The 27,149-nt window shown below is 45.8% G+C and overlaps 1 protein-coding gene and 1 long non-coding RNA gene across 5 annotated transcripts in view; both read right to left on the bottom strand.

Moving 5' to 3' along the window:
- dennd1b (DENN/MADD domain containing 1B) overlaps window positions 1–27,149 on the bottom strand; it is a 250,760-nt gene that overhangs the window by 129,121 nt on the left and 94,490 nt on the right. For 3 of the 4 annotated variants that reach the window (XM_052464186.1, XM_052464162.1, XM_052464172.1), the window contains 5 exons: window positions 22,313–22,382; window positions 17,647–17,727; window positions 15,977–16,036; window positions 13,911–13,964; window positions 11,380–11,490 (listed from right to left, as the gene is read on the bottom strand). In XM_052464186.1, the coding sequence (XP_052320146.1) occupies window positions 11,380–11,490; window positions 13,911–13,964; window positions 15,977–16,036; window positions 17,647–17,727; window positions 22,313–22,382 (376 nt within the window). The remainder of the gene's footprint in view (window positions 1–11,379; window positions 11,491–13,910; window positions 13,965–15,976; window positions 16,037–17,646; window positions 17,728–22,312; window positions 22,383–27,149) is intronic. The other variant, XM_052464178.1, reaches the window with a different exon arrangement.
- On the bottom strand, window positions 4,959–5,600 carry LOC127907671 (uncharacterized). Its single transcript, XR_008065425.1, has 3 exons — window positions 5,452–5,600; window positions 5,233–5,380; window positions 4,959–5,079 (listed from the first exon to the last, which is right to left on the bottom strand). It is a non-coding gene; the product is annotated as an uncharacterized LOC127907671 (long non-coding RNA).

Genomic DNA, 27,149 nt, shown 5'->3' with positions numbered 1-27,149 from the left:
CAGTTAACACTGAACCCTGTTAGTCAACATGAAGAGAACTGGACAGAAGACAAGTTGATTTTAGTTTTAGGATATAATGTTAAATGACAGAGAGGTAGAGGGCTACCTCCTTTTCTATCACTTGACCACCTAGTAATTGTAATGACCTAGACACACACACACGTGCACACACTCACGTGCACACACTCACGTGCACACACACGGGCAGGCTCGCTTGCTCATCCTGCAGATTAAAATAACATGATTAAATATGGAAAGACAACAGTGGTCTGAGGGCTCCGTGGGGACTTCATTAGGGCAAATTGCCAAAGAATGAAACATGAGTTAGCCAAGAGAGACCGTTAACACTAGCGCTACGGGCTGGGTCAATACCCCTGGGACCTGGGAGAAGCCGCTCCGCTTGGAGACTTCACAGCAAAGTGTGAACCGCACACGCACACGCTACCAGGAGACCTCTTGCCAACTAGCCAGCCAATGTCAACTGGCTGGAGAGCAAGCGAAAGCGGCCAAGCTTGGAGACTTAACTGAACTGATGCAAAGAGCACCCCCTTTAAAGAAAGAGCCTGAACGCCTGCGTAGCCTTAACAGATGAGCTGTGTGTGTGTGTGTGTGTGTGTGTGTGTGTGTGTGTGTGTGTGTGTGTGTGTGTGTGTGTGTGTGTGTGTGTGTGTGTGTGTGTGTGTGTGTGTTTTGGGGCAGGGAGGTTCAACCTTTTCATTTGTCATTAAGAGAGAGAGGCCGCTATCATTTATTTTCCTAGAGTCAGACCATCGTTAAGGCTTTAATCAACTTTTAATTGGTGTCTTGCTCCAAATATCTGCATATGCATATTCGCTCTCTGCCTCCTTCAAATAAAATACAACAATGCTACAGTCTTGTCAGATTTAATTCCCCAGCAAACATTTTTCTTTCTAAGGAGGAAATAAATCAATGGTATGAATATTAATGAGAGGGTGTATCAGTTGGAGAAAGGAGAGTATATCAAAGCTGTGTTGCCCTTCTCCCCCTTCTAGTAAACGGTGACAGTATAAACCTATTAAATAATGATGAAGAGAGGTCATTGGATCAGCGGAGGAGGGCCTCTCGTCATTCCCTCCTCAGGGAGACAGAGACAGAGGAGGGCTCACCCGTTAGTACCAGGAGGTAATGGGACAGAAAAACTAGCTAACCAACTCCAATTATCTCAGCCACACTGAGGTTTCAAGGTAAGCTTCACTTAGCTCCCAATTGGCCTGCTTCACTCCCAGGTTAAAAGACAAGAGGTACTATCTCTCACTTCTAAGGACGGGGGAGACGAGAGGGTGGGGGTTCTACTGAAACCAAGAAAAACATTTTAAAAACTAGAATTAGATATGATGTGCTCCTCCTCCCTACCGACCTACTCGGCAGGAAGAAGATACGGTTGTAGAAAAGGAATAGCACACATATTTCCTCTCAAATCTAACTCCAAACAACCCGTATCTACAGCCATATATAACCCCAAACAACCCGTATCTACAGCCATATATAACCCCAAACAACCCGTATCTACATCCATATATAACTCCAAACAACCCGTATCTACAGCCATATATAACCCCAAACAACCCGTATCTACAGCCATATATAACCCCAAACAACCCGTATCTACAGCCATATATAACCCCAAACAACCCGTATCTACAGCCATATAACCCCAAACAACCCATATCTACAGCCATATATAACCCCAAACAACCCGTATCTACAGCCATATATAACCCCAAACAACCCGTATCTATATCCATATATAACCCCAAACAACCCGTATCTACAGCCATATATAACCCCAAACAACCCGTATTTACAGCCATATATAACCCCAAACAACCCGTATCTACAGCCATATATAACCCCAAACAACCTGTATCTACAGCCATATATAACCCCAAACAACCCGTATCTACAGCCATATATAACCCCAAACAACCCGTATCTATATCCATATATAACCCCAAACAACCCGTATCTACAGCCATATATAACCCCAAACAACCCGTATGTACAGCCATATATAACCCCAAACAACCCGTATCTACAGCCATATATAACCCTAAACAACCCGTATCTACAGCCATATATAACCCTAAACAACCCGTATCTACAGCCATATATAACCCCAAACAACCCGTATCTACAGCCATATAACCCCAAACAACCCGTATCTACATCCATATATAACTCCAAACAACCCGTATCTACAGCCATATATAACCCCAAACAACCCGTATCTACATCCATATATAACTCCAAACAACCCGTATCTACAGCCATATATAGTCCCAAACAACCCGTATCTACAGCCATATATAACCCCAAACAACCCGTATCTACAGCCATATATAACCCCAAACAACCCGTATCTATAGCCATATATAACCCCAAACAACCCGTATCTACAGCCATATATAACCCTAAACAACCCGTATCTACAGCCATATATAACCCTAAACAACCCGTATGTACAGCCATATATAACCCCAAACAACCCTTATCTACAGCCATATATAACCCTAAACAACCCGTTTCTATAGCCATATATAACCCTAAACAATCCGTACCCATCTACAGCCATATATAACCCAAAACAACCCGTACCCATCTACAACCCGTACCCATCTACAACCCCAAACAACCCATCTACAGCCATATATAACCCAAAACAACCCGTACCCATCTACAACCCGTACCCATCTACAACCCCAAACAACCCGTACCCATCTACAGCCAGCTACAGGTTTGAAAGACCATGAAATAAAATATAGAATAAAAAAAACTAAAAAAGTGAGAGAGGAGAAATGTGTAATCATTTTTTTCTTTCTTTCTCAAGGGGCTGCAGCAGAGAGAGAAGGTATAATAAATAATAGATGTGTGGAACTAAATGTCTTTATACGCTCCACACAAGACCAGGTGCTTAATATTCCTGGTGCTTAATATTCCATTCAATGGAGAATCACAGATACAGTCCCCAAGAACAAATAGTGGATTAGGCCTGCTTTAGCTGCTGGCTCCGGCCCTTTGGGACCTAGGGTCTTCCCAGTAATGAGGTACCTCAGCCGCTTCTGTGTGTGTGTGTGTGTGCGTGCGTGCGTGCGGTGCGTGCGTGTGTCAGATGGGTCAGATTTTATACAGCCTGCTTCTGAAGGCACCAGAGCCCATGGAGCCCTGACATCTCTCCTGAGACCGGCCGGCACTCACATAAACTGACCACATTAAAGACAGAACACTAGAAACTGGACAAATTAACACTGCCTCTCCCCTTAACAGGAAACAGCAAGCTGTGGACCCTGTGTACCAACTAGTATTCTAATCCTACATAACTGTTAGTAATTCAACAATACTTTTGGCCCAATAAATACCCACTGTTAATTCAGCTTAATAAAAAAATGTAAAATAAATGCTTGCCAGACCTGCCTCAAGACAGTTATGGTTGTATAGGGAACTAACAACATACACAACCGGCGTGTGAGAACAAGCAGCTCAGATGAATGCAGTTAAGTCAGTGATATTTCGGGAATGTGGGTGACAGCAGACAGCTAATTATCAAACACACCGTTGTTTAACCATCAAAGAGCATGTCACATCACTTTCACAGGGGTCTGTTGTCTTATTCAGATGAGCTTTGTTACTCTGCCTGCTGAACATCTGCCTGAACAAGCAGACCAGGCCCACGCTCTCAGAGTTATGCTCCCCCCAAGAGGAGACCCTGCAACATATTATATTAGAAACTGGGTGGTTCGAACCCTGAATGCTGGTAGGCTGACAGATATTGGTATGACAAAACATGTATTTTTACTGCTCTAATTACATTGGTAACCAGTTTATAATAGCAATAAGGCACCTTGGGGGTTTGTGGTATACGGCCAATATACCACGTCTAAGGGCTGTATCCAGGCACTCCACGTTGTGCCGTGGTTAAGAACAGCCCATCGCCGTGGTATATTGACCATATACCACACCCCCTCTGGCCTTATTGCTTAATTATATGCATTAAGCAGACGCTTTTATCATGCATGCCTAAATATGTTTACGTATGGGTGGTCCCGGGAATCGAACCCACTATCCTTTACAAACTAAACACTGTATTTGTCCTGTCCTGTTCAAACTCCACTATAGAATCGACTATATCCACACCATTATTTAACTGGTTTGAACTGGTCTGGGGGAGGAATAGGCAACATCAACAACACCTGCTGACCTCAATTCTCAACTCTCCTGCTCTGCCTGTTCTCCACTCCTCATCTTCCCTCCCTCCAACCCCATGCATCTCCTCTCCTCCTCTACCTTCTGCTCTCTCCTATCCCTCCCTCTCCTCTCCTCCTCTACCTCCTGCTCTCTCCTCCTCTACCTTCTGCTCTCTCCTATCCCTCCCTCTCCCCCTCTACCTTCTGCTCTCTCCTATCCCTCCCTCTCCTCCTCTACCTTCTGCTCTCTCCTATCCTTCCCTCCCCTCTCCTCCTCTACCTCCTGCTCTCTCCTATCCCTCCCTCTCCTCTCCTCCTCTACCTCCTGCTCTCTCCTCCTCTACCTTCTGCTCTCTCCTATCCCTCCCTCTCCTCCTCTACCTTCTGCTCTCTCCTCCTCTACCTCCTGCTCTCTCCTCCTCTTCCTTCTGCTCTCTCCTATCCCTCCCTCTCCTCTCCTCCTCTACCTCCTGCTCTCTCCTCCTCTACCTTCTGCTCTCTTCTATCCCTCCCTCTCCTCTCCTCCTCTAATATAATAATATAATAATATATGCCATTTAGCAGACGCTTTTATCCAAAGCGACTTACAGTCATGTGTGCATACATTCTACGTATGGGTGGTCCCGGGGATCGAACCCACTACCCTGGCGTTACAAGCGCCATGCTCTACCAACTGAGCTACAGAAGGACCACAGGACCACCTCTACCTCCTGCTCTCTCCTCCTCTACCTTCTGCTCTCTCCTATCCCTCCCTCTCCTCCTCTACCTTCTGCTCTCTCCTATCCTTCCCTCTCCTCCTCTACCTTCTGCTCTCTCCTATCCTTCCCTCTCCTCCTCTACCTTCTGCTCTCTCCTATCCTTCCCTCTCCTCCTCTACCTTCTGCTCTCTCCTATCCCTCCCTCTCCTCCTCTACCTTCTGGCCTCTCCTATCCTTCCCTCCCCTCTCCTCCTCTACCTTATGGCCTCTCCTATCCTTCCCTCTCCTCCTCTACCTTCTGCTCTCTCCTATCCCTCCCTCTCCTCCTCTACCTTCTGCTCTCTCCTATCCTTCCCTCTCCTCCTCTACCTTCTGCTCTCTCCTATCCTTCCCTCTCCTCCTCTACCTTCTGCTCTCTCCTATCCTTCCCTCTCCTCCTCTACCTTCTGCTCTCTCCTATCCTTCCCTCTCCTCCTCTACCTTCTGCTCTCTCCTATCCCTCCCTCTCCTCCTCTACCTTCTGCTCTCTCCTATCCTTCCCTCTCCTCTACCTTCTGCTCTCTCCTATCCTTCCCTCTCCTCCTCTACCTTCTGCTCTCTCCTATCCTTCCCTCTCCTCCTCTACCTTCTGCTCTCTCCTATCCTTCCCTCTCCTCCTCTACCTTCTGCTCTCTCCTATCCTTCCCTCTCCTCCTCTACCTTCTGCTCTCTCCTATCCCTCCCTCTCCTCCTCTACCTTCTGCTCTCTCCTATCCTTCCCTCTCCTCTCCTCCTCTACCTTCTGCCCTCTCCTATCCTTCCCTGTCCTCTCCTCCTCTACCTTCTGCTCTCTGCTATCTCTTCTCTCCTCCTCTACTCCCCCATCCAGAGCTAGACACCCAATTATCTCTGTTCTGCACTCTCTGTGTGTCTGTGCCGACAAACGCCTTGTGTCAGAGCAGAGCCACACAGGTGTGCCACTAACAAGTAGGTGACACTCAGACACAGAGAAAGAGGACACATGGCAGTAACACCAGGACTCCCACACACACAGTCACTTCCACACACACACACACACACAAAATCTGGGGAACAAAAACCCAGACTACATGACGCTTTAACAACCAGCCACCAGAAAAGAAGCTATAGGGACGAGAAAGAAAAGAGAGAGAGAAAGAAAGCAGACAGAGAGAACAAGAGACATAAAGAAAGCAACTAGGAGCAAGAGAGAAAGAGAGCAGCAACAGACAGAAAGAAAGAGCAGGGAGAGACATCAGCGAGAGACGGAGAGACATCAGCGAGAGACAGAGAGAGAGCAGCGAGAGACAGAAAGAGAGAGAGCAGCGAGAGAGAGAGAGAGAGAGAGACAGAGAGAGCGAGCGACAGAGAGAGGGAGAGCAGTGAATGCAGCAAGAGACCGAGAGAGTGTTGACTGACTGCCGTGGTGCAGTCAGTCAGTCACTCAGGGCCGTGGTGCAGTCAGTCAGTCACTCAGGGCCGTGGTGCAGTCAGTCAGTCACTCAGGGCCGTGGTGCAGTCAGTCAGTCACTCAGGGCCGTGGTGCAGTCAGTCAGTCACTCAGGGCCGTGGTGCAGTCAGTCAGTCACTCAGGGCCGTGGTGCAGTCAGTCAGTCATTCAGGGCTGTGGTGCAGTCAGTCAGTCACTCAGGGCCGTGGTGGATGGATAGTCCTAGTTATCATACTACTGACAGCATGTTAAGAAGGCTGCTGTCAGGGCAGGGGCCTGCCGACACACCCACTGAGGGGCCCAGGGACACCAGGGGAGATGAAAGACACAGAGCCTTCCCAGCTGACTAGTTAGAGGGGGCCTGATGCAGCACAATTACTGTATACGGCGGAATGACAAGCCTGCACGCTCGATTGGCTTCCTCGGCCATCGCACCGCACCACGCCTTTAAAACAGTGGTACCACTCACCTCCGGTCACAAAACAGCAATAAGTCAACTGATGCACCATCATGATTTATTCCTTTGCTGTTGGGCGCTGGCAGGAAAGCCGCCATGTTCTGCTAGACTGACACAGCGGAATCACCAAAGGCCCTGACACACAGGGAAGGATCTCTGCTATGCCTGGAGCCAAGATAATGTATGCTGTCTCTCTGTCTCTCCGTCTCTTCGAGGAGAGAGTGGTAGTAGGAGCCAGCTGGATGCCTCCTCGCTCTCTTCTTTAAAAGTCATGCCAGGGACGGACTAAGAGACACACACACTAATAATAATTGGATGGCTGGCTGGAGGGAGGGATGGACGGACGGACGGACAGACAGACGGACGGACGGACGGACGGAGGACTTTAAAGGATAAAAGGCTTATAGAAAGGTGGAGGTCTAGAGATGGGCGTCTCGCATATCCTGTCCACATATCAGTTAAATAAACCTCAGACAGTTTGTCTTGTCACAAAACTCTAAATCACACAGAATATCACTTCCATCCGTCTGCTAAGAAAACAGCCGTCACCCGCGGCTCTGATAATTTACACCCTGTAACCTCTGGAGCCAGAGGGAGAGCGGCTGGGGCTCTGGGGAGGGGGGAGAATGGCTGACATGGCGAGGGGGGGGGGGGAATGGGTGAGAGGAGAGGCAGAAAGGAGGAGAAAGGGGAAGAGAGGTGAAATTCTCCAAGGGCTGGGTATATCTCTACACCTCCCCCGGATCCCTCCACTCCATCCTCAGGGAGACCTTGGGTTCCAACACACTGTCCCAGCCCCCCCCACCCCCAACCCCCGGCGGGTCCGCGTTCCCGGGCTGCAGTCAGATACCGGAGCAGAACGGTAGAGATAGGATTGTGGATGACATCACTCCTGCTCTCCCTCTCCCTGTCATAAACATTTGGTTCTGCTGTCAGCCACGAAGATAAGAAGCACAGAGAGATCCACTCCCTCAGACCCAGCAGCTCTACTCCAACTACGGCAGAGAGTAAAAGTCTAATAACAGATAATAAACTATGTGAGAGAGTTAGAGCGTCTAATAACAGATAATTTAGGGCATGTCGGCCATTAAAACGTAGCAGCTTTAAGAGAAACAGTCAAATATAATCCTGGTTTAGTGCTGGCTTTACAGCTTGTCAGGGACTGGAGATAGAGCTGGTTGACTGCAGATGGACCACTGAACTCTGTCTTCGTGCGCACGTGTGTGCAAACCGTAAAAAACAAAACATTTAGATATTAAGTTTGATGTAGTGTTGTAATATCGATGAGGAATGCCATGTTTAATCAGACACATAAACCTACTTTACTACTCCTGTGATGTTCCTGTAGTTTAGCAGTGATGTAAGGTACTTAAGTAAAAATACATTAAAGTACTACTGAGTTATTTTTTGGGGGGGTATCTGTACTTTACTTTTGATTTTTTTTACAACTTTTTACTTTTACTTCACTAGATTCCTAAAGAAAATTATGTATGCATGTACATTTTGAATGCTTAACAGGACAGGAAAATGGTCAAATTCACACACATCAAGAGAACATCCCTGGTCATCCCTACTGCTTCTGATCTGGTGGACTCACTAAACAGAGAACATCCCTGGTCATCCCTACTGCCTCTGATCTGGTGGACTCACTAAACAGAGAACATCCCTGGTCATCCCTACTGCCTCTGATCTGGTGGACTCACTAAACAGAGAACATCCCTGGTCATCCCTACTGCCTCTGATCTGGTGGACTCACTAAACAGAGAACATCCCTGGTCATCCCTACTGCCTCTGATCTGGTGGACTCACTAAACAGAGAACATCCCTGGTCATCCCTACTGCCTCTGATCTGGTGGACTCACTAAACAGAGAACATCCCTGGTCATCCCTACTGCTTCTGATCTGGTGGACTCACTAAACAGAGAACATCCCTGGTCATCCCTACTGCCTCTGATCTGGTGGACTCACTAAACAGAGAACATCCCTGGTCATCCCTACTGCCTCTGATCTGGTGGACTCACTAAACAGAGAACATCCCTGGTTATCCCTACTGCCTCTGATCTGGTGGACTCACTAAACAGAGAACATCCCTGGTCATCCCTACTGCCTCTGATCTGGTGGACTCACTAAACAGAGAACATCCCTGGTCATCCCTACTGCCTCTGATCTGGTGGACTCACTAAACAGAGAACATCCCTGGTTATCCCTACTGCCTCTGATCTGGAGGACTCACTAAACAGAGAACATCCCTGGTCATCCCTACTGTCTCTGATCTGGTGGACTCACTAAACAGAGAACATCCCTGGTTATCCCTACTGTCTCTGATCTGGAGGACTCACTAAACAGAGAACATCCCTGGTCATCCCTACTGCCTCTGATCTGGTGGACTGGTGCCGTCTGCGTTGCTTAATAGACGGAATTTGAAGAGATTTATACTTTTAATACTTAAGTATATTTAAATCCCAATACTTTTAGACTTTTACTCAAGTAGTATTTAACTGGGTGAATTTAACTTTTACTCAAGTATCACAACTGGGTACTTTTCCATCACTGTAGTTTAGAGCAGGGGTCTGTACCATCCTGTAGTTTATAGCAGGGGGCTGTACCATCCTGTAGTTTATAGCAGGGGGCTGTACCATCCTGTAGTTTATAGCAGGGCTCTGTACCATCCTGTAGTTTAGAGCAGGGGACCGTACCATCCTGTAGTTTAGAGCAGGGGTCTGTACCATACTGTAGTTTAGAGCAGGGGTCTGTACCATCCTGTAGTTTAGAGCAGGGGTCTGTACCATCCTGTAGTTTAGAGCAGGGGTCTGTACCATCCTGTAGTTTAGAGCAGGGGTCTGTACCATCCTGTAGTTTAGAGCAGGGGTCTGTACCATCCTGTAGTTTAGAGCAGGGGACCGTACCATCCTGTAGTTTAGAGCAGGGGACCGTACCATCCTGTAGTTTAGAGCAGGGGTCTGTACCATCCTGTAGTTTAGAGCAGGGGTCTGTACCATCCTGTAGTTTAGAGCAGGGGTCTGTACCATCCTGTAGTTTAGAGCAGGGGACCGTACCATCCTGTAGTTTAGAGCAGGGGACCGTACCATCCTGTAGTTTAGAGCAGGGGCCCGTTCCATCCTGTAGAGTATATAATGAAGAGGTACTCACAGTCCTAATGAAGAGTGCCAGCGGAAGGCCCTAAAACACCCCAGTCATAGACTGCTCTCTCTACTACCGAATGGCAAGCGGTAACGGAGTGCCAAGTCTAGAACAAAAAGGCTTCTCAACAGTTTTTAACCCCAAGCCATAAGACTCCTGAACAGGTAATCAAATGGCAACCCGGACTATTTGCATTGTGTGCCACCCCACAAACCCCTCTTTTACGCTGCTGCTAATCTCTGTTTATCATATTTGCATAGTCACTATAACTATACATTCATGTACATACTACCTCAATTGGCCCGACCAACCAGTGCTCCTGCACATTGGCTAACCGGGCTATCTGCATTGTGTCCCGCCACCCACTCTTTACGCAACTGCTACTCTCTGTTCATCATATATGCATAGTCACTTTAACCATATCTACATATACATACTACCTCAATCAGCCTGACTAACCAACCGGTGTCTGTATGTAGCCTCGCTACTGTATATAGCCTCGCTACTGTATATAGCCTCGCTACTGTATATAGCCTCGCTATTGTATATAGCCTCGCTACAGTGCTAACGAAGAGGTACTCACAGTGTTAACGAAGAGGTACTCACAGTGCTAACGAAGAGGTACTCACAGTGCTAACGAAGAGGTAGTCACAGTGTTAACGAAGAGGTAGTCACAGTGCTAACGAAGAGGTAGTCACAGTGCTAACGAAGAGGTACTCACAGTGCTAACGAAGAGGTACTCACAGTGCTAGCGAAGAGGTACTCACAGTGCTAGCGAAGAGGTACTCACAGTGTTAACGAAGAGGTACTCACAGTGTTAACGAAGAGGTACTCACAGTGTTAACGAAGAGGTACTCACAGTGTTAACGAAGAGGTACTCACAGTGCTAACGAAGAGGTACTCACAGTGCTAACGAAGAGGTACTCACAGTGCTAACGAAGAGGTACTCACAGTGCTAACGAAGAGGTACTCACAGTGTTAACGAAGAGGTACTCACAGTGTCAACGAAGAGGTACTCACAGTGCTAACGAAGAGGTACTCACAGTGCTAACGAAGAGGTATTCACAGTGCTAACGAAGAGGTATTCACAGTGCTAACGAAGAGGTACTCACAGTGCTAACGAAGAGGTACTCACAGTGCTAACGAAGAGGTACTCACAGTGCTAACGAAGAGGTACTCACAGTGCTAACGAAGAGGTACTCACAGTGTTAACGAAGAGGTACTCACAGTGTCAACGAAGAGGTACTCACAGTGTCGACGAAGAGGTACTCACAGTGCTAACGAAGAGGTACTCACAGTGCTAACGAAGAGGTACTCACAGTGCTAACGAAGAGGTACTCACAGTGCTAACGAAGAGGTACTCACAGTGCTAACGAAGAGGTACTCACAGTGCTAACGAAGAGGTACTCACAGTGTTAACGAAGAGGTACTCACAGTGCTAAGCTTGCTTGAGGTAATGATAATGCGTCGTTCGTGCAGCATGCTGGCGTACAGCTGTAGCATGTTGTTGACGTCCACCGCCACAAAATACTCTGTCAGGTTCCTCTGGACGGGGGGAAGAGAGACAAGACAGTCAGTGACTTCATAACTGCTCAACGGCTCAACTCAGACACAACACTTATTTGACAAGGACTACAGACGAACGAAGTGGAAGCCAGCCACGTCGCGGACTCAGACCCCTCTCTCTCGGACAAGCTAAAACACCTTCCCACTCTTCGAGGACAAGAAACACAGAGCCTCCCGACGTGGGCCCCCGCCGCTCACGAGGACTGTGTGCTCCCGACAAACTAAATGACCCCATAGCACTCCCTACTGTCATCATGAAGTGCTATGAGAGGCTAGTTAAGGACCGTAAACCACCACCTTACCCGACACCCTAGACCCACTACAATTCTACCCTGCACCTTAGACACGGCCTGTCGCCTGGAATGTAGTAGGTCATTTGTTTACAGTATTTCACAGCACTCTACCCTACACCTGAGACACTGTCACTAGCCGACCACCGCCTGGTACTCTACCCTACACCTAAGACACTGTCACTAGCCGACCACCGCCTGGTACTCTACCCTACACCTAAGACACTGTCACTAGCCGACCACCGCCTGGTACTCTACCCTACACCTTAGACACTGTCACTAGCCGACCACCGGCTGGTACTCTACCCTACACCTGAGACACTGTCACTAGCCGACCACCGCCTGGTACTCTACCCTACACCTGAGACACTGTCACTAGCCGACCACCGCCTGGTACTCTACCCTACACCTAAGACACTGTCACTAGCCGACCACCGCCTGGTACTCTACCCTACACCTGAGACACTGTCACTAACCAGCCACCGCCTGGTACTCTACCCTACACCTGAGACACTGTCACTAGCCGACTGCCGCCTGGAAATCTGCACTGCTGGAACTAGAAACTCAAGCATTTCACTGCACCTGCTTTAACAATTGCTGATCTCTGTTCACAACAAATAAAGTTTTTGCTTTTCTCAAAGCATTAGGAATGTATATCTCAAAACATTAGGAATGTATATATCTCAAAGCTTTAGGAATGTATATCTCAAAGCATTAGGAATGTATATCTCAAAGCATTAGGAATGTATATCTCAAAGCATTAGGAATGTATATCTCAAAACATTAGGAATGTATATATCTCAAAGCTTTAGGAATGTATCTCAAAGCATTAGGAATGTATATATATATATATATATCTCTCTTTCCATTTCACAAATGTAGGTCATTTGTTTACAGTATTTCACAGCACTCTACAACTGCACTGAACAAAAATATAAACACAACATGTAAAGTGTTGGTCCCATGTTTAACGAGCTGAAATAAAAGATCCCAGAAATGTTCCATATGCACATAAAGCTTATTTCTCTCAAATGTTGTGCACAAATTTGTTTACATCCCTGCCAAGATAACCCATCCACCTGACAGGTGTGGCATATGAAGAAGCTGATTAAACAGCATGATTATTACACAAGTGCACCTTGTGCTGGGGACAATAAAAGGCCACTCTAAAATGTGCAGTTTAGTTACACAACACAGTGCTACAGATGTCTCAAGTTTAGAGGGAGAGTGCAAATTTGCATGCTGACTGCACGAGTTTCCACCAAAATTGTTGCCAGATAATTGAATGTGAATTTCTCTACCATAAGCCGCCTCCAACGTAATTTTAGAGAATTTGGCAGTATGTCCAACCGGCCTCTCACCCGCAGACCATGTGTATGGCATCATGTGGGCGAGCGGTTTGCTGATGTTAACGTTGAGAACAGAGTGCCCCACGGTGGCGGTGGAGTTATGGTATGGACAGGCATTAGCTATGGACAATGAACACAATTGCATTTTATCGAAGACAATATAAAATTGGAATGCACAGGGATACCGTGACAAGATGCTGAGGCCCACTGTCGTGCCATTCATCCGCCGCCATCACCTCATGTTTCAGCATGATAAAGCACGGCCCCATGTCACAAGGATCTGGACACAATTCCTGGAAGCTGAGAATGTCCCAGTTCCTCCATGGCCTTCATACTCACCAGACATTGAGCATGTTTGGTGTTCCAGTTCCTGCCCTAATCCAGCAACTTCGCACAGCCATTGAAGATGAGTGAGACAACATTCCACAATCAACAGCCTGATTAACTCTATGCAAAGGAGATGTGTCATGTTGCATGAGGCAAATGTTGGTCACACCAGATACTGACTGGTTTTCTGATCCATGCCCCTTCTTTTTTTAAGGTATCTGTCATCAACAGATACATATCTGTATTCCCAGTCATGTAAAATCCACAGATTAGGGCCTAATGAATTTATTTCAATTGACGGACTACCTTATGCGAACTGTAACTCTTTGAAATTGTTGAATGTTGCGTTTATATTTTTGTTCAGTGTATAAATACATTTCAATGATAATTTCATCCAACAGGCTCTCGATCTGGGGAAGGCTGGTTGACTTACACTCTCCGGGATGGTGGGCAGGCCGTTGATATCTGGTGTTATGAAGTAGGAGTGCTGAGAAAACACAGAGAGAGAGAGATGACAGGGTCAGCAACGTAGAGAAGCACAACACTCAGAGAGAGAGAGAGAGAGAGAGAGAGAGAGAGAGAGAGAGAGAGAGAGAGAGAGAGAGAGAGAGAGAGAGAGAGAGAGAGAGAGAGAGAGAGAGAGAGAGAGAGAGAGAGAGAGAGAGAGAGAGAGAGAGAGAGAGAGAGAGAGAGAGAGAGAGAGAGAGAGAGAGAGAGAGAGAGAGAAGAGAGAGAAAGAGAGAAGAGGAAGAGAGAAAGAGAAAGAGAAAAGAGGAAAGAGAGAGAAAGAGAAAGAGACAGGGTCAGAGAGAGACGAGAGTAGCACAACACTCAGAGAAAGAGAGAGAGAAGAGGAAGAGAGAGAGAGGAAGAGGAAGAGAGAGAGGAAGAGGAAGAGAGAGGACAGGGTCAGCAACGTAGAGTAGCACAACACTCAGAGAGAGAGAGAGAGAGGAAGAGGAAGAGAGAGAGGAAGAGGAAGAGAGAGAGGAAGAGGAAGAGAGAGGACAGGGTCAGCAACGTAGAGTAGCACAACACTCAGAGAGAGAGAGAGAGAGGAAGAGGAGAGGACAGGGTCAGCAAGAGAGTAGCACAACAAGAGGAGAGAGAGGAAGAGGAAGAGAGAGAGAGGACAGGGTCAGCAATGTAGAGTTACACGTCACTCAGAGAGAGAGAGAGAGAGAGAGAGAGAGAGAGAGAGAGAGAGAGAGAGAGAGGACAGGGTCAGCAACGTAGAGTAGCACGTCACTCAGAGGGAGAGAGAGAGAAAAAAACATGAATCCTCATCTATTCTTCTGTGAGAATTATTGAGCTTCCGTCTGTACTGACATCTAGGAGGGTAGCACTGATACACACACACCCGATCCCTATAGATTTAAGATGAGGTGAGCTCTCTGGCAGGAAACAAAGTCTTTATTTCAGTATTAAAGGGTACAAGCAAAACACACACACACACACACACACACACACACACACACACACACACACACACACACACACACACACACACACACACACACACACACACACACACACACACACACACACACACACACACACACACACACACACACACACACACACAGGTTGCTGAGAGGATCAGAGAGCTGCCTGTCTCACTTTGGGAAACCAGAGCAGGTTGTGACTGTTTGGATCAGACGCCTGAGAGAGGGACAGAGCAGGTAGGAGAGCAGACACGCATTCATACAAATATACACACACACACACAGACTAAATCACACTCCAAATAACATAACCCCAAGCATTTTGACTCCTCAGAAGAGAGAAAAGACAGAGAACACAGGTCAAAACTACAACACCCATAAAACACCTCACCTGGAAAAAGGGACCAAAGGTCAAATCTTACAGTCCTCACAAACACTGTCTTATGACAATTCACCAAAATGAATTGATGCAGCCTGATTTGTATGGTTGAGTATGGTTGGTAATCCACCATTACCATACACTGTGTTCTGCCTTAGAGTCTGTGATATGGTAATGGTGGATTATTGTTGCTTGATAAACCCATGGCACAGCACAATCATTGAGAACACACATTTGTTTGCGTGTGCGTGTGCGTGTGTTTGTTTGCTTATCTGTAATTTGTTTCAAAGCGATGTTTCTATAAAAACATGAAATGTGGGTTAACGGGATAGGCATCAAGGAGACTTTCTGAGCACAATTGCCTTTGCTTTAAACAGGCACCATAAAAGAGACTTCTGATATTCGGGAAGAGAATCCAGTACAATGGAACACCATTAATCATTCACTCAGTTTGATTGTTTTCCCAGAGAAGAAGAAACCCGACTCCAAGGCCCAGGATAGGTTGTTTTTTTTTTGTTGGTGAGATTTTAAAAAGACAGACAGGCTTATTTGGCCAAATTGGAAAAGCCTCAGCTCCCATGCGGTTAGAGTAGCAGCAGCAGCGGTTTTAACATTTCACATCTCTCTCCGTTTTCTTCCCGCTCTCTCGTTCACTCACTCTTCTGCTGCACTCACCGGCTGCTGGCTTGGTGCATCTTTCAGTACTTGCCCAGTGGCTATATGCAACAGTGCGGTCTTCACAGTGAGAGAGAGAGAGAGATAAGAGAGCAAAACAGAATTCACACTTGAAAGGGGACAATGATCTGGCTTTTATTTCTTGGCAGCCATGATAAAAAAATAAAAATATTGTGGAAGATTCTGCTTCATCAATTAAATAGTTGAACCCTAAACTCTCCCCTCGGGGTGTTTTCTCAATTAACCTTGGTAATGAAAAATAAAAGTTTATTCAAAGTGTGCCAGACTAAAAAACAAACAGAATAAATTGTATTCCTCCTCCTCATGATGCTTCACAATCCAATTTAATCTTTATTTCTTATCAATGTATTTATTGGTTTATAAAAGACAACTGGAATAAATTGAACTGTATAATTGTATAACCTTTTAGATTTTACAGCCAAGGAGAGGCTGACTGTTTTAAGTCTTAGTCTACTGTAAAGAATAGCTGCATTCTCTTACAACACAATACAGTAATCCTGCAGAATAACAAATAGAGATGACATTTTACAACAATAAAATATGCTTTTTTTGGTCCTTAAAACCTCTATTTTCCCCTTCAATTTAAAGCCACAATTAGCAGTTGAAACAATAACAAAGCCCAGTCTCCGCCCGTTTCGGTAAAAAGCTGAGAGATGGGGCTGGATTAATGTCACCACTTCCTAATTCATAGACAGAGCTACTGATGCAAGAAGTGACCATCCATGACATAAAAATGATAGTAAAAAAATATAAAAAATAAACATTGTGAGTCAATATAGTGTTTGTTTACATTGACTTTGTTTACAAACACTGGAGAAAAAACAAGCTTATATTTTGGGTTCTGATGGGGAACGACCGTTAAACTAAGCTCCTGAGGCATTTAGAAGTTATGTTCTCCAAGAATCAAATGGGTACATATCAATCATTTGTCATTCCAAAAATGTATGTAACAACTCTAGATTGCCCCTTTAAGGCACAGTTATGGAAAAGGAGCGATTGAAAAATAAGTGTTATATTTGTACAGTAATCCTCTGTGAGATAGTGTCAGGCGTAAGTAAAACAAGACCTGTGTTTGACGGCCAGTTGGTTGTTAGGACGTTTCTGCCCGTGATAACTAGGAGACATGATGAGTTGCGAAAGCGGCCATTAGGCTAACAGACGTCCAGCTAAGGCTTATCCCACAGACCACTTGTGTTTCTAAACAAAGTGTCAGCCCCTTCTCCACACTTATCTCACTCCTATCGTCCTTATCCTGGCTCTCCTTTAACTCTCTCTTCCCCTCTCCTGCCCCCCTCCGTTCCCCCTATCCTGCCCCCTCCGTTCCCCCTCTCCTGTCCTCCCTCCGTTTCCCCCTCCGTTCCCCCATCTCCTGCCCCCTCCGTTCCCCCTCTCCTGTCCTCCCTCCGTTCCCCATCTCCTGCCCTCCCTCCGTTCCCCCTCTCCTGCCCTCCCTCCGTTCCCCATCTCCTCCTGTTCCCCCCTCCCTCCGTTCCCCATCTCCTGCCCCCTCCGTTCCCCCTCTCCTGTCCTCCCTCCGTTCCCCATCTCCTGCCCTCCCTCCGTTCCCCCTCTCCTGCCCTCCCTCCGTTCCCCCTCTCCTGCCCTCCCTCCGTTCCCCCTCTTCTCTCCAGGAGTCCTACTGTACCTACCACACTCAGGTTGACGGGGGTGAAGGGCTTTGGCACCGGCAGACTGTACAGAGAGTTCAGCATGTCATTCAGCTCATTCTCCTGAAAAACACACCACAATAACAATCATCCAAATGTAACATTGTGTGTGTGATATATATACACAAAACACCAGTTGAATCCAGGTGAAAGCTATGATCCCTTATTGACGTCAACTGTTAAATCCACTTTAAATCAGTGTAGATGAAGGGGAGGAGACAGGTTAAATAATAATTATAAAAGCTTGAAGCATGGATTATGTATGTGTTCCATTCAGAGGGAGAAAGGGCAAGACAAAATATTTAAGTGCCTTTTGAACAGGGTAGTGTGTCAAGACCTGCACCTCTGTTTTTCACGCTCAACAGTTTCCCCGTGTGCATCAAGAATGGTCCACCACCCAATACTTTAAGGCACTGTAGTTACTAAAACAGTAACTACGCAATTATGTCTTAGTAACTGTCTTAGTAACTACGCAATTATGTCTTAGTAACTGTCTTAGTAACTACGCAATTATGTCTTAGTAACTGTCTTAGTAACTACGCAATTATGTCTTAGTAACTGTCTTAGTAACTACGCAATTATGTCTTAGTAACTGTCTTAGTAACTACGCAATTATGTCTTAGTAACTGTCTAAGTAACTACGCAATTATGTCTTAGTAACTGTCTTAGTAACTACGCAATTATGTCTTAGTAACGGTCTTAGTAACTATGCAATTATGTCCTAGTAACGGTCTTAGTAACTATGCAATTATGTCTTAGTAACTGTCTTAGTAACTATGCAATTATGTCTTAGTAACTACGCAATTATGTCTTAGTAACGGTCTTAGTAACTATGCAATTATGTCCTAGTAACGGTCTTAGTAACTATGCAATTATGTCTTAGTAGCTGTCTTAGTAACTATGCAATGATGTCTTAGTAACTAAGCAATTATGTCTTAGTAACTGTCTTAGAAACTACACAATTAAGTCTTAGTAACTGTCTTAGTAACTACGCAATTATGTCTTAGTAACGGTCTTAGTAACTATGCAATTATGTCTTAGTAACTGTCTTAGTAACTACGCAATTATGTCTTAGTAACTACGCAATTATGTCTTAGTAACTACGCAATTATGTCTTAGTAACTACGCAATTATGTCTTAGTAACTACGCAATTATGTCTTAGTAACAGTCTTAGTAACTATGCAATTATGTCTTAGTAACGTCTTAGTAACTATGCAATTATGTCTTAGTAACGTCTTAGAAACTATGCAATTATGTCTTAGTAACTATGCAATTATGTCTTAGTAACTATGCAATTATGTCTTAGTAACTATGCAATTATGTCTTAGTAACTATGCAATTATGTCTTAGTAACGTCTTAGAAACTATGCAATTATGTCTTAGTAACTGTCTTAGTAACTACGCAATTATGTCTTAGTAACGTCTTAGAAACTATGCAATTATGTCTTAGTAACTACGCAATGATGTCTTAGTAACTATGTCTTAGTAACTACATAGTAGTTACATAGTTACTAAGACATCATTGCATAGTTACAGTTGGTAGAGACAAAGGGTAGTGGGTTAATTCCCGGGACCACATCATGTATGCATGACTGTTACTAAGACAAAGCGTCTGCTAAACATATATTACATCATTATTATAGTTACTAAGACAGTTACTTAGACATAATTGCATAATTACTAAGACATAGTTACTAAGACATGGTTACTAAACATTGTTTCTAAGACAAATGCATAGTAACTAAGACATAGTTACTAAGACATAATTGCATAGTTACTAAGACATATGTGCATAATTACTAAGACATAGTTACTAAGACAGTTACTTAGACATAATTGCATAGTTACTTAGACAGTTACTAAGACATAATTGCGTAGTTACTAAGACATGGTTACTAAGACATGGTTACTAAGACATGGTTACTAAGACAAATGCATAGTAACTAAGACATAGTAACTAAGACATAATTGCATATTTACTAAGCAGTTACTAAGACAGTTACTAAGACATATTAGTCACTAAGACTAAGTTGCATAGTTACTAAGACATAGTTGCATAGTTACTAAGACACAGGTTATTGTATATGAAAAACATTTTTGTTTCAAGACCATTTTTGTCTCTCTGATTGGCAGCTTTCAATGGTGGAGCTTTAACAGTGTGTGTGTATGTGTGAGAGAGACAGTGAGAGAGAGTGTACAATTGAACAGCCTCCTGTCATGAGATGCTGAATGCTCACACGCATGGTCAGTAACAGAGCTGAGCCTGAGAAAACACTTCATTTACCCCTGGTCCTAAACCCTCATCTGTCAACGTCCCTCCATCGCCTTGCTACGGCAGGGTAAATATAAACCGAACCATGCACACCGACACTTCACATCCCCGACACACACACACACACACACACACACACACACACACACACACACACACACACACACACACACACACACACACACACACACACACACACACACACACACACACACACACACACACACCTCATCTATCTGCTCTTTCTGAATCCCTCTTCTGTCTCGCTCTCTCTCGATCTCTCCGCTTCAGAGCAGAAGTAAAGATGAACACAGAAATGTTCTCACAAACAAAGGAGTTATTATTTGACAGAAAATAGCCTTTATCCTTGTGCTCTCCTTTTGTTTTGACTGGAAATGACACATGTCAAACACATTCATCCATAAATGTATTTACACTAATGTAGTTCAGATCCACTCAGTGACCAGAGATTTCAGGAGGACCGTTCAAAGAACACAGATATTGTTCTGTTGAATGACATGTAAACTAGGAGAGAGCATTGAGGAGTAAATTATATATATAATATACAATAACTAAATAATAAATATAATAAACAATCAAATATTAGAGAAGCAGGAGGTCAGGATAATGACGGTTAGCTAATGAAGGTCAGCACTCCCGATTGGTTGAAATGTTGCTTGACATGGTCCGTTTCCTGTGCCCTCTGACCCTATGTGTGTGTGTATTAGGGAGGCTCGGTCTCCTTCATGCCTCCCTCAGCAGTGTTGAGGAAGGAGATACATGATGGCACTCCTTAGTTCCAGCTCACAACCAATCCCTTCCTCCCTCCTCCTCAATGCTCTCTCCTTCTCCCCTCTTCCTTCCTCCTCCTCAATGCTCTCTCCTTCTCCCCTCTTCCTCCTCAATGCTCTCTCCTTCTCCCCTCTTCCTTCCTCCTCCTCAAGGCTCTCTCCTTCTCCCCTCTTCCTTCCTCCTCCTCAAGGCTCTCTCCTTCTCCCCTCTTCCTCCCTCCTCCTCAAGGCTTTCTCCTTCCCCCTATTCCTCCATAAGGCTTTCTCCTTCCCCCTATTCCTCCATAAGGCTTTCTCCTTCCCCCTATTCCTCCATAAGGCTTTCTCCTTCCCCCTATTCCTCCATAAGGCTTTCTCCTTCCCCCTATTCCTCCATAAGGCTCTGTCCTTCCCCCTCTTCCTCATGGCTCTCTCCTTCCCCCTATTCCTCCCTCCTCCTCAAGGCTCTCTCCTTCTCCCCTCTTCCTCCCTCCTCCTCAAGGCTCTCTCTCTCCTTCCCCCTATTCCTCCCTCCTCCTCAATGCTCTCTCCTTCTCCCTCTTCCTCAATGCTCTCTCCTTCTCCCTCTTCCTCAATGCTCTCTCCTTCTCCCTCTTCCTCAATGCTCTCTCCTTCTCCCTCTTCCTCAATGCTCTCTCCTTCTCCCTCTTCCTCAATGCTCTCTCCTTCTCCCTCTTCCTCAATGCTCTCTCCTTCTCCCTCTTCCTCAATGCTCTCTCCTTCTCCCTCTTCCTCAATGCTCTCTCCTTCTCCCTCTTCCTCAATGCTCTCTCCTTCTCCCTCTTCCTCAATGCTCTCTCCTTCTCCCTCTTCCTCAATGCTCTCTCCTTCTCCCTCTTCCACAATGCTCTCTCCTTCTCCCTCTTCCTCAATGCTCTCTCCTTCTCCCTCTTCCTCAATGCTCTCTCCTTCTCCCTCTTCCTCAATGCTCTCTCCTTCTCCCTCTTCCTCAATGCTCTCTCCTTCTCCCTCTTCCTCAATGCTCTCTCCTTCTCCCTCTTCCTCAATGCTCTCTCCTTCTCCCTCTTCCTCAATGCTCTCTCCTTCTCCCTCTTCCTCAATGCTCTCTCCTTCTCCCTCTTCCTCAATGCTCTCTCCTTCTCCCTCTTCCTCCCTCCTCCTCAGGGCTCTCTCCTTCTCCCTCTTCCTCAATGCTCTCTCCTTCCCCCTATTCCTCCCTCTTCCTCAATGCTCTCTCCTTCCCCCTATTCCTCCCTCTTCCTCAATACTCTCTCCTTCTCCCTCCTCCTCAATGCTCTCTCCTTCTCCCTCCTCCTCCTTTCTCCTCAATGCTCTCTCCTTCTCCCTCTTCCTCAATGCTCTCTCCTTCTCCCTCCTCCTCAATGCTCTCTCCTTCTCCCTCTTCCTCCTTCCTCCTCAATGCTCTCTCCTTCTCCCTCCTCCTCAATGCTCTCTCCTTCCCTCTATTCCTCCTCATTGCTCTCTCCTTCCCCCTATTCCTCTCCCTACGTCTTAATGACCATTGTTATAATAGCTGCTATACGAACATAGTATACAATTATCATTCTCTCTCTCTCTCATATATTCCACATGTCTTAAAGAAGTAGTGTACAGAGATCTTACCTGGTTTGTGGTTAGGTAATCTGCTAGCGTGTTCAGGAGCTTGTAATAGATCTCAAACCAGGGCAGATAACTGAGAGACGGAGAGAAACACATGGCAAATAACTGTGAAACCGGGAGAAACTAAATACACATGTTTACAATCAAGCCCGAATTCTAAATAATGAATAAAAACACAAAACAGAAGTGAGCTATGGACACAGCAAGGGAGCTATGGACACAGCAAGGGAGCTATGGACACAGCCAGTGAGCTATGGACACAGCTAGTGAGCTATGGACACAGCCAGTGAGCTATGGACACAGCCAGTGAGCTATGGACACAGCCAGTGAGCTATGGACACAGCAAGGGAGCTATGGACACAGCAAGGGAGCTATGGACACAGCAAGGGAGCTATGGACACAGCAAGGGAGCTATGGACACAGCCAGTGAACTATGGACACAGCCAGTGAGCTATGGACACAGCCAGTGAGCTATGGACACAGCCAGTGAGCTATGGACACAGCCAGTGAGCTATGGACACAGCCAGTGAGCTATGGACACAGCCAGTGAGCTATGGACACAGCCAGGGAGCTATGGACACAGCCAGGGAGCTATGGACACAGCCAGGGAGCTATGGACACAGCCAGGGAGCTATGGACACAGCCAGGGAGCTATGGACACAGCCAGTGAGCTATGGACACAGCCAGTGAGCTATGGACACAGCCAGTGAACTATGGACACACTATGGACACAGCCAGTGAGCTATGGACACAGCCAGTGAACTATGGACACAGCCAGTGAACTATGGACACAGCCAGTGAACTATGGACACAGCCAGTGAACTATGGACACAGCCAGTGAGCTATGGACACAGCCAGTGAACTATGGACACAGCCAGTGAGCTATGGACACAGCCAGTGAACTATGGACACAGCCAGTGAGCTATGGACACAGCCAGTGAGCTATGGACACAGCCAGTGAACTATGGACACAGCCAGTGAACTATGGACACAGCCAGTGAGCTATGGACACAGCCAGTGAGCTATGGACACAGCCAGTGAACTATGGACACAGCCAGTGAACTATGGACACAGCCAGTGAACTATGGACACAGCCAGTGAACTATGGACACAGCCAGTGAACTATAGACACAGCCAGTGAGCTATGGACACAGCCAGTGAACTATGGACACAGCCAGTGAGCTATAGACACAGCCAGTGAACTATGGACACAGCCAGTGAACTATGGACACAGCCAGTGAACTATGGACACAGCCAGTGAACTATGGACACAGCCAGTGAACTATGGACACAGCCAGTGAACTATGGACACAGCCAGTGAGCTATGGACACAGCCAGTGAGCTATGGACACAGCCAGTGAACTATGGACACAGCCAGTGAACTATGGACACAGCCAGTGAACTATGGACACAGCCAGTGAACTATGGACACAGCCAGTGAACTATGGACACAGCCAGTGAACTATGGACACAGCCAGTGAACTATGGACACAGCCAGTGAACTATGGACACAGCAAGTGAACTATGGACACAGCCAGTGAACTATGGACACACTATGGACACAGCCAGTGAGCTATGGACACAGCCAGTGAACTATGGACACAGCCAGTGAACTATGGACACAGCCAGTGAACTATGGACACAGCCAGTGAACTATGGACACAGCCAGTGAGCTATGGACACAGCCAGTGAACTATGGACACAGCCAGTGAACTGTGGACACAGCCAGTGAACTGTGGACACAGCCAGTGAACTGTGGACACAGCCAGTGTATAGTCCTACTGCTGTGGGTAAAATAGTATACAGTCCATTTAATCAACGCATTCTTCTTATTCTGGGGGCTTTGCATTTTACACATTCCTGTTGTGTCTGCTGTTTGAAGGCGGTGGGCAGAGGAGGTAGAGACAAGGCTTTAGTTTAAAGGAAGTGAGGAAGGAAGGTAGAGACAAGGCTTTAGTTTAAAGGAAGTGAGGAAGGAAGGTAGAGACAAGGCTTTAGTTTAAAGGAAGTGAGGAAGGAAGGTAGAGACAAGGCTTTAGTTTAAAGGAAGTGGGGAAGGAAGGTAGAGACAAGGCTTTAGTTTAAAGAAAGTGAGGAAGAAAGGTAGAGACAAGGCTTTAGTTTAAAGGAAGTGAGGAAGGAAGGTAGAGACAAGGCTTTAGTTTAAAGGAAGTGAGGAAGGAAGATAGAGACAAGGCTTTAGTTTAAAGGAAGTGAGGAAGGAAGGTAGAGACAAGGCTTTAGTTTAAAGGAAGTGAGGAAGGAAGGTAGAGACAAGGCTTTAGTTTAAAGGAAGTGAGGAAGGAAGGTAGAGACAGGGTTTAGTTTAAAGGAAGTGAGGAAGGAAGGTAGAGGGAAGGCTTTAGTTTAAAGGAAGTGAGGAAGGAAGGTAGAGACAAGGCTTTAGTTTAAAGGAAGTGAGGAAGGAAGGTAGAGACAGGCTTTAGTTTAAAGGAAGTGAGGAAGGAAGGTAGAGACAAGGCTTTAGTTTAAAGGAAGTGAGGAAGGAAGGTAGAGACAGGCTTTAGTTTAAAGGAAGTGAGGAAGGAAGGTAGAGACAAGGCTTTAGTTTAAAGGAAGTGAGGAAGGAAGGTAGAGACAGGCTTTAGTTCTTCAGCCCAACATGACTGGGCCAGTGAGAGCTGTGGTAGGAGGAGAAGGAGGAGGAGGAGGGATGCCATGGTTTTACAAGCATACTGATCCCAGATGCACAGCCAGGCTCAAGCCAACACGCAGACGCAGAGGGAGAGAAGCACGACCACACCACCTATTTACACATTTTCAAATAGACATTCCTTCTGGTTTTTCCTTACCTAATTAATGTCAAATTAATAAATAAAATGAACAAACTAAAAATAATTTATACTGTAGTGTTTGTGTTATCGCTAATGGCAAAATACACCCACCAGAAGCCAACAGCATCTGCAACATGTCTCTCTTGATAAGATTGACACGTTCTTGGCGGAGATATTTGCTTTTGAGGTGGAATGTGGCCAGCATTTTGTTTTGGCTTATAGGTTGCTCAGAAAAAAAGAGCTCAGTTCATTTATAATGTTATGCAATCAAATAATTAAAAAAAATGTGGTGGGGTATCGAAGTGAGTTATTACAATTTCATTCAGCTTTGGTTGTTAACATGTATTTTAGAAAACGTCTGGCATAATGATAGTGGAAAACGTTATCCATCTGCACTTCAACAAATAAATAGATGCTTCATTAATGTTCACTAACTGACTGAAGGATGAAATGAAGAACAAATGAATGAATGTATACGGTCAAAATTAAAACTTAAATGAATTACAATGAAACTTTCATTAAAATACTGTCTCTAAGCTGACTAATGTAGTAGGCTAATACAAAGGGATTCTAAGGGGATCACAATAGAGTGTTTGATTTGTAATCCTCAGTAAAAAACTGTGTGTGTGTGTGTGTGTGTGTGTGTGTGTGTGTGTGTGTGTGTGTGTGTGTGTGTGTGTGTGTGTGTGTGTGTGTGTGTGTGTGTGTGTGTGTGTGTGTGTGTGTGTGTGTGTGTGTGTGTGTGTGTGTGTGTGTGTGTGTGTGTGTGTGTAGGGCTTGGCTGAGGGACTTTTATTAGCCATGGAAGTCCTGTAGAGACAAGGGGATGCTGGGTAGTTCTCAAGGCATGGGTCACTGGCTGCTCTGCAGACTGGAATTAACGCACAACAAGAAAACAAAGTCAACCTAATGCTAATTTTAATATTGCTAAATCCGCAAGGGGCCAATGACGTGGCGGTTCCCAAGCGCAGCCAATCGGGGGACCTCAGTGACCATTAACCTGGATCAATCAGCTTCTTCACATGCCAATGTTTTGATGTCCGCATGAAGATCTCACCGTAATCAGGTCACACACTGTCGAAACCCAAAACCTAACATGCCTGTGTTATCTACAAAATTAACATGCTGACTGGACATTTAAAAACAGAAACCTAAAGAGAGAAATATACCACGTTGCCAAACAAAGTAGCAGTGGATATTTCTATGAGATGTGGGTGTGTTGAAGTTAATCAATACCACCAAAAAATGCACAAAAAAATACCCAATTGGAGCAGGTCACTGAAATCGTCATTATCAGTCTCCTCTTGCCCTTTGTTTAAGAAGCTAGGCTCCTGGACACTAATCCCTTCCATATCCCACGTCAGGGTTTATTTAAATAGTCCTCTCTCCTCATCTGTCCTGCCAGCCTCTCCTTCGTCAGACCTCACGACCCTCTCAACCATCACACTCCTTTAATGACCCGGCTGTAATCTTTAGTTTTAGAGACAAAGAAATGATTGGTGTAGCAGAGAGCAGCGAACCGCAACTCATCGTGATCCCAGATAGGGACACCGGACTACATCTCGCCTTAGCAAAATTAGGCTGAGGTTTTTCTGTGGTATGCGTTTCTTCTGTCTTAAATGAAACTATGTCAGTAAGCACTGCTCCTCTCCCCAGTTAGCAGCTTAGACCTGTTTGTGTTTCCTAAGTCCCAGATAGAAAGACATCCATCACAGTGTGTGGGGGGCTTGGTTATCTCTCCAGCCATTTTAAAGCACACATGTCCCTTCAAAGTACTGTATACTCACAAAGTAAACCAGTTAATCTCTGACTCACTCACAACCCCTCAGACTGTATCCCCTACCACGACCCCTCCGACTGTATCCCCTACCACGACCCCTCCGACTGTATCCCCTACCACGACCCCTCCGACTGTAACCCCTACCACGACCCCTCCGACTGTAACCCCTACCACGACCCCTCCGACTGTAACCCCTACCACGACCCCTCAGACTGTAACCCCTACCACGACCCCTCTGACTGTATCCCCAACCGACTGTATCCCC

This window comes from Oncorhynchus keta, chromosome 1 (assembly GCF_023373465.1).
Source record: "Oncorhynchus keta strain PuntledgeMale-10-30-2019 chromosome 1, Oket_V2, whole genome shotgun sequence".
NCBI classification, from domain to species: domain Eukaryota; kingdom Metazoa; phylum Chordata; class Actinopteri; order Salmoniformes; family Salmonidae; genus Oncorhynchus; species Oncorhynchus keta.
This window is presented reverse-complemented; position numbering and strand designations above follow the sequence as displayed.